Source organism: Nerophis ophidion, linkage group LG03 (genome assembly GCF_033978795.1).
Source record: "Nerophis ophidion isolate RoL-2023_Sa linkage group LG03, RoL_Noph_v1.0, whole genome shotgun sequence".
Lineage (NCBI taxonomy): Eukaryota > Metazoa > Chordata > Actinopteri > Syngnathiformes > Syngnathidae > Nerophis > Nerophis ophidion.
Window position 1 is genome coordinate 70,468,924 of NC_084613.1, and position 14,646 is coordinate 70,483,569.

At 35.6% G+C, this 14,646-nt stretch overlaps 1 protein-coding gene across 4 annotated transcripts in view; it reads left to right on the forward strand.

Annotated features, from left to right (window-relative positions):
* The window catches only part of rps6ka1 (ribosomal protein S6 kinase a, polypeptide 1), a 171,167-nt gene extending 158,302 nt beyond the window's left edge, over positions 1-12,865 (forward strand). For 2 of the 4 annotated variants that reach the window (XM_061895970.1, XM_061895973.1), the window contains exons 15-22: positions 3,405-3,530; positions 3,603-3,692; positions 3,772-3,930; positions 6,372-6,533; positions 9,428-9,504; positions 9,562-9,679; positions 9,742-9,879; positions 12,245-12,865. In XM_061895970.1, coding sequence (XP_061751954.1) covers positions 3,405-3,530; positions 3,603-3,692; positions 3,772-3,930; positions 6,372-6,533; positions 9,428-9,504; positions 9,562-9,679; positions 9,742-9,879; positions 12,245-12,367 — 993 coding nt within the window. In that variant the 3' untranslated portion in view covers positions 12,368-12,865. The remainder of the gene's footprint in view (positions 1-3,404; positions 3,531-3,602; positions 3,693-3,771; positions 3,931-6,371; positions 6,534-9,427; positions 9,505-9,561; positions 9,680-9,741; positions 9,880-12,244) is intronic. The other 2 variants (XM_061895972.1, XM_061895974.1) reach the window with 1 other exon arrangement.
* The last annotated feature ends 1,781 nt before the right edge of the window (positions 12,866-14,646 follow it).

The window sequence follows — 14,646 nt, forward strand, 5'->3', positions numbered from 1 at the left end:
TTATGTAGACCACAAGGAAGTGTTTTACATTTAGAAAACATATTAAATAATATGATGCCTTTAATGCGCCCTATAACCCAGTGTGCCTTTTGTATGAAAATAAACCCGACTACACTTGCTAATCGAAGGTGCGCCTTTTAATCCAGTGCGCTTGATGGTCCGGAATTTATGGTATTTAAAAAACAAAACATTGACCTGAATTTCAAAATGTATACATTTAAAAATAACTTTAAAAAAATAATTGAAATGTATAAAATAATTAAAAGGCAACTGCACTTTTTGGGGTAATTTTGCCTATGATTCAGAATCCTTATGAGACAAAGAACACATCTTTTGAGGGGGTGGGGGGTAGGGGGGGTTAAAGACGTTCAAAAAAAATGCTTGCAAGATGCAGCTAAGAAGAGTCACTGTTGTAGCCTTCAAATCTTCCATCAACGTATTATATACACACTGCAAGTCCATATATAATTTAGTAATAGACACGTTCATAACAATATGTAATATGTTCAATATTTACCGTATTTTGATCATTTCAATCATTACCGGAACCTCTTTCCTCGGCACATTTATTTCCATTCCATAGCAGCGCACTTTTGAATTCCCGCAACAAATGTGTGTTCGTACTTCCGGAAAAACGAAGACTTGTGTGTGTTCTAATTGTGGCAGACTTGGTAACGGACAACAAAGATGACCCTTTTTGGACAAAAGAGGATTCATAACCTTATCTTCTTGAAATGAAATATATGGAGAACAAACTGTGGCTTATAAAAGCACGATCAGAGAGTGAAACGTTGGAGCAGATGGAAGCCGAGAGAGTGAGGTCCACGTGACGTGACGATGTAAATGTGGAACTTTGAGACAGGCTATACCAAAATAAAAATGGTGCGCTTACCCAAATCAACTGGAAATCTCCCCGGCCACCTTGACTAAACGGACAACTGTCTATCAAGTGACTCTCGCTTTATACTGATCATGATACATGCAGCACATCTCTGCACAACTACAGTGCATACGCTGTCGAGCTAGCTGTGCACAAACAAAACGTGAAATGCGGGCTAATACTTTACAGATGTATGATTGTGTCAATAACACATTTTTAGTTATGAAATCCTACTACCCAGGACTCCTACGTTTTAATTAGCTAAGAGTGGTCAAAGGTCAAGCTTGTAGCATGGCACTACTGAAATAATCAACTCCAAGTGCTCCTTTGCAAGTATTGGAAGGGGTTCATTTACACTCTTTCCAACAAGGTAGCGCTACTACACTTGTCTTTCCACCAAGTACGTCATTGTGGTCATCCACAAGCACTTTACAGCTACTTTAGTTTGATTGGTCATGTTTTTCAGTCCGTACAGATTGTTGTTTCATCGCTTCGCAATGTGTTGTGTATTAAAAACTTAAAAGCCATTTAGCTGTTGACACAGTTGCTTGCTTACCTCTTGCCATTGCGAGCGTTTGGCTAATGCCGTAGCATGCCATCACATCGCGAATGTGTTAGTTAAAGTTAACCTAAAAGTAAAGTACCAATGATTGTCACACGCACACTAGGTGTGGCGATATTTGTTCTTTGCATTTGACCCATCCCCTTGTTCACCCCCTGGGAGGTGAGGGGAGCAGTGGGCAGCAGCAGTGGCCACGCCTGGGAGTCATTTTTTGGTGATTCAACCCCCAATTCCAACTCTTGATGCTGAGTGCCAAGCAGGGAGGTAATGGGTCCCATTTTTATAGTCTTTGGTATGACTCAGCTGGGGTTTGAATTCACAACTTACCGATCTCTAACCACTGAGCGATGAAAAGAGTTCCTCCATGTTCGCTTTTAACAATTACAACGGCACTACAGCGTAATTACTATACGTTTTACGGAATGTAAATGAAGTCTTGTTGGGGGTTGTTTTTAGGTGCATTTTGAAAGTGATTTTAAAGAATGGATTTCTCCCATTAGCTGCATTGCTAGCCACCTAGAACAAGACTTAGTAAAATACAAATAAAAAAAACTTTTGTCTTTTTTTTTTTTATGTATTTAACCAAAAACACAACAATAACAACAACATCAGCAAATAGGATATGTACTAATATGATGGTAAAAGTGATAGCAAAGAAGCAGTTAGTGAAATAAAAAATAATACAGAAATGACAATGAGCATTATTACACTACAAATGGAGCAATACAAATACCAACAGAAATAGCCCTATTGATAATGAATAATAACAAAAATTACCTCTATTATCCATTATCAACAATACAATTGTTCACATGCAGGAATGAGTAGCATTCATATAAAAAAGATCACCATAATCTAGCACATATAAAAATATGGCAGAGAAAAGGCGCTTTTTTACACCAAAAGAAAATCATCTCTTATTACGGAAGAAAAAACCCAATTCAAGTTGTAGTTTCTTCACCATCCATCTATCCATCCATGTTCTACCGCATGTCCTGTTCGGGGTCGTGGGGGTGCTGGCGCCTATCTCAGCTGCATTCAGGCGGAAGGCGGCGTACACCCTGGACAAGTCTCCACCTCATCACAGGGCAGTTTCTTCACCAGTTGATCAATAAAAGGTTTAAAAGTGAGGGAGTCAAGGTATTATTTATATTTATGCAGCACTTCTATGACATTCCCTTCAAGAGTGGACATTTACGGGGGAGTTTGAGGCACATTTCCATGTTTGAAAAACAGCATAAATTTAGTTTTGTCAGCATTGAGAACCACTTTTAAGTCAATAAGTGAATACTGCACAGTGACAAAAGCTGTCTGCAGGGAATTACCAGCCTGTTCAACAGATGATTCAGATAAATAAGTAATTGTATCGTCAGCATAAAAATGCATATTAGCATCAGGGAAATGTGGTTTGAGATCATTGATGTATAATATAAATAAGAGTGGCCCCAATACAGATCCCTGAGTAACCCCTTTTTGAACAATGATAAATTCTAAACAAAGGTCCTGTCATCTAAATGATCATATTATCTGTTATCTTAATAAATGATAAATGGGTTGTACTTGTATAGCGCTTTTCTACCTTCAAGGTACTCAAAGCGCTTTGACACTACTTCCACATTTACCCATTCACACACACATTCAGGGAGCTGCCATGCAAGGCGCCAACCAGCACCCATCAGGAGCAAGGGTGAAGTGTCTTGCTCAGGACACAACGGACGTGACGAGGTTGGTTCTAGGTGGGATTTGAACCAGTGACCCTCGGGTTGCGCACGGCCACTATCCCACTGCGCCACGCCGTCCCTAATAGTCTTCTTGTCCCTCATAAGGATTGTAAACAACAGGCAGAATCCTAAAAAAAATTGCAGTTTTCCTTTAAAATGTAAAAAAATTCCAAATATTAAAAAAAAAAAAGTTCTATAAGGAGTATACCCTTAAATGTTGATGTCCATTTTTCCTTTACAGCAGCTTCACGGGAAGAACTTGTTGTTCAGCGACGGTTATGTGTTGAAGGAAGACATCGGCATGGGCTCCTTCTCCGTGTGTAAGCGATGTGTCCACAAGGCCACCAACACAGAATACGCCGTCAAGGTACAGTAAATCTGCTCGCCTGTCTAAAATGCCACTTTCTTCTGCTCCTGCTAAACTCCTGTCTCCTGTTAGATGATAGACAAGACCAGCACCGACCCCACGGAGGAGATCGAGATCCTCCTTCGATACGGCCAACACCCAAATATCATAACACTGAAGGACGTGAGGATCATGCAGTTCGCACGTGAACGCCGCTTCGCTTCGAGCTCACACAAACGTACTGTTGGCGCTCCCGTTGCAGGTGTACGACACCGGGAAGCAGGTGTTCCTGGTGACGGAGCTGATGCGAGGGGGGGAGCTCCTCGACCGCATCCTCAAGCAGAAGTTCTTCTCGGAAAGGGAGGCCAGCGCCGTGCTGCACACCATCACCAAGACTGTGGAGTACCTGCACTCACAAGGGGTGAGGACAGCGCACGACATCACACTTAATGGTGCAAATCTGACAAGCGATACCAAAGCTTCACTGAATAATATCAGCCATGATTTTGTCATTGTGTCATTACATTACTTCTCAAATAAACAGGCTATGAAACATGACACCACCGTTATATTAGAGGGAGATTTTTTAGGAATTTTGCATATCGTTCACAATCATTATGAAAGACATGACAACGGATATATTTTTTTAATGCATTCTAACCCGTAAATAAACGGAAATAAAAGTCCTCTTACAGCGGAGCCAATGGGAAGTCCTCTATTCTGCCCATAAAACCCAACAAAAAAACATTCAAAAATCGCCAACAATACTCCATTTAAATTTCGTGACTTGAATATTGACCAAGTATTAGTGATATTATTATTAGAAGCACTAACGCAGACAAACTATTTATAGCTTTGGTACTTATACTGCTATGATCAACTGATCAGTTGAGTCCTTGTTTACCCGCTCGTCAAACTTCATTGTAGATAATAAATCATGATTCTCACCTGGATAGCAGAAGAATGAGGAAGTATTCGGACAAGTCGGTAGACTTTGACAGCCAATTTAGACTCGGAAATGGCGAGAACGACCCAAAACACGCCTGGTTCCACCCCTCTTGTCTTTGCGAGGATTATGAATCATTCTTTGTTTAAATGGGAATATCTAGCATTCGGCATCTGAATAACAGCAAACATTGTACAGTAAGTGATGTTTTATTGTTTGTTGGCTCTCATAAAGTCTGCTGTGAGTAATAATCAGTGATGATGTAGTTAAAAAAAATCTAACATTTTGATACTTTTTCTGAATTAATGCGCCATGTATACTTAAAAAGATTAAAATACATCAATATTAAATGTTATTATCAATGTGTCCGTACAATAGTACATATATACTTGCATTGTGTATACAAAACCTTAATGGGGGTGGTTTAGATGTTTAAAGGCTTTATAGGCAGAATAGTGAGGCTCCCATTGGCTGCATTGTAAGCCGACTTGATTGCATTTATTTACGAGTTAAAATGCATTGAAAAAAATACATCCGTCGTCATATCTTCATAATGATTGTGAACAAAAGGCAAAAGTCTACAAAAAAAAAGTGAAGTACACCTTTATCAAGGTAAGTAATTATTATAACTATTACATGGCATTTAACTTTGGTGAGTGCTAAATTTGTGAGATTGTATTGCACAACTTTTACGTAAATTATACGTTAAAAGAAGGGTTTAATACATTTGAGACATTTTTACAAAAAAAAAAAAAATTTTAAATTTTTCCTACTTGGACTTTAGGTTTTAGTATGATTTTAGGCTCAATGTATTAATATTATGCCTGTCAAAATGTGATTACATTAATCACAGTTTAATAATAAATCGTGTTTAATTAAATGTATTATATTTTATAGGTATTATTTATCATAAAATTATTTTTTAATTATTTTATTATATTTTGCCATGCTCTCCTGTTTGATAACAATAAAGCATATTATCATTTATAAGAAATATATATATTATTTATGATAAAAAATATCAAATTAATCACATTTACAAATTTATGATAAATCAATGGCTAATTAATTACATAAATAAATCATGATTTATTTACAGCATTTTTGTTTTATTACATTTTTAAATTAAATGATCATAATATATGTACAGTATTAATATTACAATATGCATAATATTAGTGTTAAACGAAAATAATTAATTTATTAAGTTTATTATATTGATATTTTAATAATTGAATATTGTATTTATAATAAATAACTGTACAGTATACAATAGTATTATCAATCATTCTATATAATTTATAATAAAACATATTACTTTAAAATATTTCCATCCATCCATCCATTTTCTACTACTTATTCCCTTAAATACAATCATAATTTTTAGTTTTAGAAAATATTAATGTGTTGTTTAACATAACTAACTATTGTGTTTATTTAATCACGTTAAAATGTTTGACGCTATCAACACATGCGCATCATGTCAAGCCACGTACTAAACCTCTCTGTTATGACAGCGAACTCTCTGTTTTTCAACTTAATCCTGGCCTTAACAATAGAGGCTTTTTTTTTTTAACCTTAGATTAATCATGATTAATTAATGTAAATTGTGATGAATCTTTTTTTTTTTTTTTTTTACTTCATAATTTGACACATCCTTAGTTATTAAGTCCTAGCACGCAGGACTCCTAAGTTTTTCAAAATAAAAGTCAAATGCAGAGAATAATTTTTCCACACCTGGTGTATGTGTGAGACAATCATTGGCCCTAACTTTTTAGATTCAATTGTTTTGTCGCATGGTACTTCTGTAACTCAACTGCAAGTATTTGAAAGGGTTAAAAGAAGTGTCATTTACACTCTTGCCCACAAAGTAGCGCTACGAGACTTGTGTTTTCACCAAGTATGTCACTGTGTAGGTGGTGCACAGAGACCTGAAGCCCAGCAACATTCTGTACGTGGATGAGTCGGGCAACCCAGAGTCCATCCGCATCTGCGACTTCGGCTTCGCCAAGCAGCTGCGCGCCAACAACGGTCTTCTGATGACGCCCTGCTACACCGCCAACTTTGTAGCTCCTGAGGTGAGCCCAAAATAAAGGGGGTGGGAATGATCCGTTTCAGGGTCAAACTGTCACCATGACATCATATTTGGCATTTTTGACAATATCAGGCCTCAAAATTTAACTTTTTAAGGTCAAGGCAAGTGCTGCTTTAAAGGAGGGCTCATATTTTAAGTAATAATTAAGATTATTATTATCAATATTGAAATCATGATTACTGATTGTTAAGTAAAGCAGTGTTGGGGTGTGAACGTAATACCATCATGTCATTTGTAATGTCTAATAAAAAGACTATAGATAAATGTTTTCCATATACTTATAGACAAGTATTAGGGTTCTTTTTATTCTTTAATAACATTAACTTGTCAGATTTTTGTGATTACATGATGCATTTATCTCTAATTTTACATTTTGATAGAGAGAGTTTTTATTTTTATATTTTTTTCGGTTATGTACATCATGTAGATCAGGGGTCACCGACGCGGTGCCCGCGGGCACCAGGTAGCCCGTAAGGACCAGATGAGTCGCCCGCTGGCCTGTTCTAAAAATAGCTCAAACAGCAGCACTTACCAGTGAGCTGCCTCTATTTTTTTTATTTTATTTATTTACTAGCAAGCTGGTCTCGCTTTGCTCGACATTTTTAATTCTAAGAGGGACAAAACTCAAATAGAATTTGAAAATCCAAGAAAATATTTTAAAGACTTGGTCTTCACTTGTTTAAATAAATTCATTTATTTTTTTACTTTGGTTCTTATAACTTTCAGAAAGACAATTTTAGAGAAAAAAGTACAGCGTTAAAAATTATTTTAGGATTTTTAAACACATAAACCTTTTTAACCTTTTAAATTCCTTCCTCTTCTTTCCCGACAATTTAAATCAATGTTCAAGTATTTTTTTTTTATTGTAAAGAATAATAAATACATTTTAATTTAATTCTTCATTTTAGCTTATGTTTTTTCGACGAAGAATATTTGTGAAATATTTCTTCAAACTTATTATGATTAAAATTAAAAAAAAATATTCTGGCAAATCTAGAAAATCTGAAGAATCAAATTTAAATCTTATTTCAAAGTCTTTTGAATTTCTTTGAAAATTTTGTTCTGGAAAATCTAGAAGAAATAACAATTTGTCTTTGTTAGAAATATAGCTTGGTCCAATTTGTTATATATTCTAACAAAGTGCAGATTGGATATTATACCATTTAAAACATGTCATCAAAATTCTAAAATTAATCTTAATCGGGAAAAACTACTAATGATGTTCCATAAATTCTTTTTTGAATTTTTTCAAAAAGATTCGAATTAGCTAGTTTTTCTCTTCATTTTTTTTCGGATGAATTTTGAATTTTAAAGAGTCGAAATTGAAGATTAACTACGTTTCAAAATTTAATTTTCATTTATTTTGTGTTTTCTCCTCTGTTAAACTGTTCAATTAAGTGTTTTTTTTTCATCATTTACTCTCTACAAAAAACCTTCCGTAAAAGGAAAAATAATGTACTGCAGAATGACGGACAGAAATACCCGTTTTTTTATGTATATAGATTTATTTATTAAAGGTAAATTGAGCAAATTGGTTATTTCTGGCAATTAATATAAGTGTGTATCAAACTGGTAGCCCTTCGCATTAATCAGTACCGAAGAAGTAGCTCTTGGTTTCACAAAGGTTGGTGACCCCTGATGTAGCTTATGTATCGGGAGAGATCCATTATGAGTTTGAGCAGAAATATGTCACATAGGAATTAACTAAGCATAATAACACATTAACAAAATGATGTCACATGAATGATATTTGAAGTGACATGAAAAAAACATACAATTAATGTAAACAAAACATGGTGTTGACTTTTTCATATCAAAATAGAACTCAAAGCAGTTTGACTAATAATGAAGATGAAGCCTAATAAACAATCAATCAATGATTATTTATATAGCCCTAAATCACTAGTGTCTCACACCCAGTGGGACGTCGGTGACAATGATGACTATGAGAAACCTTGGAGAGGACCACATATGTGGGCAACCCCCCCTAGGGGACCGAAAGCAATGGATATCGAGCGGGTCTAACATGATACTGTGAAAGTTCTATGAAAGTTCATAGAAAATACTATGAAAGTTCAACCCATAGTGGATCCAACACAGACGTGAGAGTCCAGTCCAAAGTGGATCCAACAGAGTAGCGAGAACAAACATAGATAAACAAGCTTTGTTCTTCTCCAACGTGTTTCAGTGAAACAGTTTGGCCAACAAAAAAAAAAACCCGGAGTGATACCTCTCACATCGAAAAAACAATCTTCACCGCCTGCTTTTAATTCGATGAGATGAACAAACATTACAGCTAGAATTTATGTTATTTGAACGCTGATATTAAATAAAGGAGTGAACATCCCAGTCAACAAAGTAAAGAATTTATAAACAAGCTGTGACAATGTTCACGATACATCGCCTGCTGCAAAACTTAAAGTTTTTTCCTTCGTTGTATACTTTGTGTGTGGACAAGTGTCTCCCATATTGTCCACACCTGTCTCCATCTAAACACAGCAATGCGCTCTTAAACGCACGGCGGAAAGCGAGGGAAAATGACCTTAAACCAGACATGCGTCTGTCTCCGTGTTGCCTAAAATAATAAATGACGGTTATTCGGTCATTAAAAAAATTCAACGGTATTATTACCCGTGGGAATTATCGCAAATTATCATCATACCGTTTACTGTTACATCCCTTGTCGATAAACAAGTGAAAAGTCAAGGGCGGTCACAGCATGTTCTTGCCGCAAATGTTGGTCAATTTTTTGGGGCATTACGGCAAAATGACGAGGGCCATCGCGGTAAAATTTGAGTGCTGCAATATTGTTTTATATTCAATACGGGGTAGGTAGTGACAAATGAAATAAAGATTTTCTTGTTGCATTGATGTCAGGTGTTGAAGCGTCAAGGCTACGATGAAGGCTGTGACATCTGGAGTTTGGGGGTCTTACTGTTCACAATGATGGCGGGGTAAGTCGACGTTTTGCACTTCTTTAAAAGTCGTACTCACTTATTACCTGCTGACAGTTTCACTCCGTTTGCCAACGGGCCTGAGGACACGCCCAATGAGATCCTGAACAGGATAGGAAACGGTCACTTCAGCCTGTCTGGAGGGAATTGGGACACGGTGTCTGACGCCGCTAAGGTACAACTCAACTTCTCCCCTTACGGCCGGACTCTACTTAAATGTCTCGTCCTGTCCTGCAGGACTTGGTGTCCAAGATGCTCCACGTGGATCCGCATCAGAGACTGACTGCCAAGCAGGTCCTCAGACACACATGGATCGTCCAGAGGGACAAACTCCCCAACAGCCAACTCCCACACCAGGACCCCAAACTCGTCAAGGTGAGGAAACACAGTTTGAACTGCAAAGTCCGAGCAGTACATCAGAAAATATACAATTAACATGAAGTGAGTCACAATCATTGATTTTTAACAGCTTTGGCTGCCAGTTCTATGATTAATTACATTCTTCTACAAAATAAACAGCTTTGATTAATTTCTATATTACTGAAAAGAAAACTGGTTTTGTTTAATGAACTGCTTCCCAAATATTTAATGTAGTCAAATACAAATAAGGTAACAAGAGAAGTATCCACCACTTACCTTTTTTTAGGTAAATCTGTACAGTAGGTAGGGGCATCTACATCAACTATATGATTTACCCGAGTGGCGGGACAGGACAAATAAAAAAAATTACTATATATATATATATATATATATATATATATATATATATATATATATATATATATATATATATATATATATATATATATATATATATATATATATATATATGCATATATATATGTATGTATGTGTGTAGGTGTGGGAAAAATCACAAGACTACTTCATCTCTACAGAATTGTTTCATGAGGCGTTCCCTCAATCGTCAGATTTTTTTTTTTTTTTTTCCTGATGATTGAGGGAACCCCTCATGAAAAAGTTCTGTAGAGATGAAGTAGTCTTGTGATTTTTCCAACACACACTCATATATATATATATATATATATATATATATCTCTTGATTGGATTATCCAGAGAATAGTGCTCAATACCGTGGTATAGTGCAATATGTAGGTGTGGGGAAAATCACAAGACTACTTCATCTCTACAGAACTGTTTCATGAGGGGTTCCCTCAATCATCAGGAGATTTTTATTTTATTTTTTCCCCTGGTGATTGAGGGAACCCCTCATGAAACAGTTCTATAGAGATGAAGTAGTCTTGTGATTTTTCCCACACCTACATATATATATATATATATATTTTTTTTTTTTTTTTTTAATTGATTTAGAATTGTTAATGTAATATATAATTGTAGTAAATGGTAAATGGGTTAAACTTGTATAGTGCTTTTCTACCTTCAAGGTACTCAAAGCACTTCAAGACTATTTCCACATTCAACCATTCACTCACACATTAACACACTGATGGCGGGAGCTGCCATGCAAGGCCCCTAACCACGACCCATCAGGAGCTAGGGTGAAGTGTCTTGCTCAAGGCAAGGACACAACGGACGTGACGAGGTTGGTAGATGGTGGGGAGTGAACCAGGAACCCTCAGGTTGTTGGCACGGCCACGCTCCCAACCTCACCACGCCGTCCCACTATAATAATAATAATAATTCAGTTTAAATCCATTATTTACATATTCTAATTAAATGTTTTGCAATTTATATTTGACCTAAATTGTTATATTTTTATTAAACTACCTATACCATACCATAAGTCATCACACACACAAAAACTCCACTGTGAAGTTTCTTTGCTTCATTTCATGTCCCTCCTTTATATTTCTTTTGCTCTTTCTACTTATTTCACATCAAAGATACATCATTAACATGTCATGCTTGTATTGTTTTAATTGATAAATGCATTTGATTAAAAAAAATGTATTATGAAATTATCACTCTGCTGTTCAAAGGACAAACTTGGCCACTCGCCTTTATATCACACAAATTATTGGTGTCATCTAAAACAGTGGTCCCCAACCTTTTTGTATCCGTGGACCGGTCAATGCTTAATAATTTGTGGGGGTATGTCCTTTTTTTATTTGTATTTTTTTATTTTTTTTATTTGTCATGAAAAAGGGAGGTTTTTGTGGTTTGTGCACTAATTGTAAGTGTATATTTTTTTTATGTTGATTTAATAAAAATAAAAAAATATATATATATTTTTTTTTTTTAAATAAAAATTAATAAAAAATTCTTCTGCGGCCCGGTACCAATCGGTACCTAAGACATTGAAAAAAATTTGATAAACAATTATACAAATATTTAAGAGATGCATATACTCATATTTGCTTCATAATAATTTTATTTATTACTATTTGTATACTGTTATATCTCTGTTACCTTATCCCTTGCACTAAATGTGCCAAGTATGAGACTGCATGACGACTGTAATAAACCTTGAAATAAATAAATACATGTAAATAACTAGTAACAATTTAAAGATAAAGGTCAACTTCCGCCCGATTGTAGCTGAGATAGGCGCCAGCGCCCCCCGCGACCCCAAAAGGGAATAAGCGGTAGAAAATGGTTGGATAGCTGGTCACTTTTGTTGTTGTTTTTAAACTGCTGTCTAGCAATTTGTGTTGCAACTTGTTGCTTTATAAATAGTTTGGATTGGTTGACGGATAAATCAGTTGGATGGCTGCTCTGTTGAACATAAAATGGACGACTAAACGGGATGACTGCTTTCCAGGGCGCCATGGCAGCCACCTACTCAGCCCTGAAGAACTCGCAGCCCACCCCCGAGCTCAAACCAATCGAGAGCTCCTTCCTGGCCCAGCGGCGCGTTAAGAAGCTTCCGTCCACCTCGCTCTAGACGCTGACACGCACCTCTCCTATCAGCTGTCGGCGAGCCTGATGGCTCGATGGGGGGGGCAGGCAGGGCAGGCGGAGACGACCAGCCAAGGAACACTGACTGTGACCATGAACATATTTTGTCTGCTTTAGTATGAATGGGGTTTGTATGTACTGTGTGTGTGTGTGAGTGAGTGTGTGTCTGTTTTTTGTGCGTGTGTGTGTGCGCGCGTGTGTGTGTGTTCCTGCATGACCACCATGCCATTTTCCTCCAGCTTGCTGCACGTTTAGTTGTCTGACTGTTTCTTCTTCTTCTGTCTCATTGTTTGTGAAGATGATGATGATGATGATGATGATTATGAGGACACTCCTTACACCAGCGGCTTGTGCTGCTTAAATCCGTTTGTGCCGGCAGCACGGCAGCTACAGTCCTGTCCTAATGCTGTTCAAATGTTATTTCTTATATATATATATATATATATGTGTGTGTGTGTGTGTGTGTGTGTGTATGTGTGTGTGTGTATGTATGTATGTATGTGTATATGTATGTATATATATATACATATATATGTGTATATGTATGTATGTATATATATTTATGTATATATATATACATATATACATTTATGTATATATATACATATATATGTATATATGTGTATGTATGTATATATGTATGTATGTATGTATGTATATATATGTGTATATATATGTATGTATATATATGTGTATATATATGTATGTATATATATGTGTATATATATGTATGTATATATATGTTTATATATATGTATGTATATATATGTATGTATATATATATATACACACTTATATATATATATATGTGTGTGTGTGTGTATATATATGTATGTCTGTATACACATATATATATGTGTGTATATATATATATATATATATATATATATATATATATATATATATATATATATATATATATATATATATATATATATATATATATATATATATATATATATATATATATATATATAAGTAATGTGAATAAAATAATATACATATATATAGGTATATATTGCTGCCATAAATGCCTCCCTTGGCGTTGGTACAGCCAGAAAATGGGGAAATGTGGGAAATGTTTGTCGATGTTTTCTTTTCCCTGGTGTCAGTTTGCATGACTTGCAGTCTATCTTTCTTTCCATGTGGGTTTCTTCTTTTTGGATGATTTCACTACAAAATGGGGGCTTTTGTGGAAGAGACTTGGCATGTTCCAAAAAAAAAATATTGGCTCCATTTGTTTTGTTTAGTTTTAAAGTGCGTCATATCGAATGCATGTTTCCTGTACTGGTTGAGTTCTGTCTATTTGTGTGTTGCTTTGAAATAGTGCAAGACATACTGAGCACATTGCTAAGAAAAAAAAAACTCAACAAAAAGTCTCTTCTTGTGTAAGAGGCTGAGCAGACTGTTCTAACTTCATGGAATTCACCCTTTTCTTCTCTTAACATCACTGCTTGTGTTTCATTTATTGTTATATTATTTTCTTTTCTTTTCTTTTTTTTAATTGACGTCTAGATAGTGTGCCCTCAGTGTGTAGGTCCTGCTTTCAGCTCGGTGCCTAAAGGCCTACTTGCTGAGGAAATGTCCAAAAAATTTTATTTACTTGGAGAAAAAAAAAAAAAAACACACCAGAAGAAGAACTTGATGAATCATCTGTCAATCAACCAGCTGTCTTACCTCAAAAGGGATCAAACGTTCTAGCATTCTTTTCTTGTGTGGTGGCAAACAAACAAAAAAACAACACATTGCTCCTTTTGACTCAAAGTTGTGCTGTTTATCTTATTGTATGATGAAGAGTTTTATATCTTAAAAACATTAAAGATTCAGTTGCTACGGTAAGTTGTCTGCTGCAGTACTTCCTGCGTCTCACTGAAATGGGCACAAGATGTGTGTCATATTTGAAATGTATTTAAATACCCCAAATTAACCTATGACAACTTGGGATTTTACACATTTTATATCCATAATAAGCATTAATATTGGTTTACTTTTTTTTTTTTTACATCTTTTAATTCCAAATGCATGATATTATTCAATTATAACTACCGTATTTCCTTGAATTGCTGCCGGGGTGCTAATTCATTTAAAACCTCTTCTCACTCCTGCGCTTATCAAAGGCATGCGGTAAAAGTAAGCATGCGCTAATTATTTTAAAACCTCTTCTCACTCCGGCACTTACCAAAGGTATGTAGTAAAAATTTGAATGTGATGTAAGCTTGGACCATAAATCCTACTGAATAGCTCTTAATCGTCTTCCCTTTATGC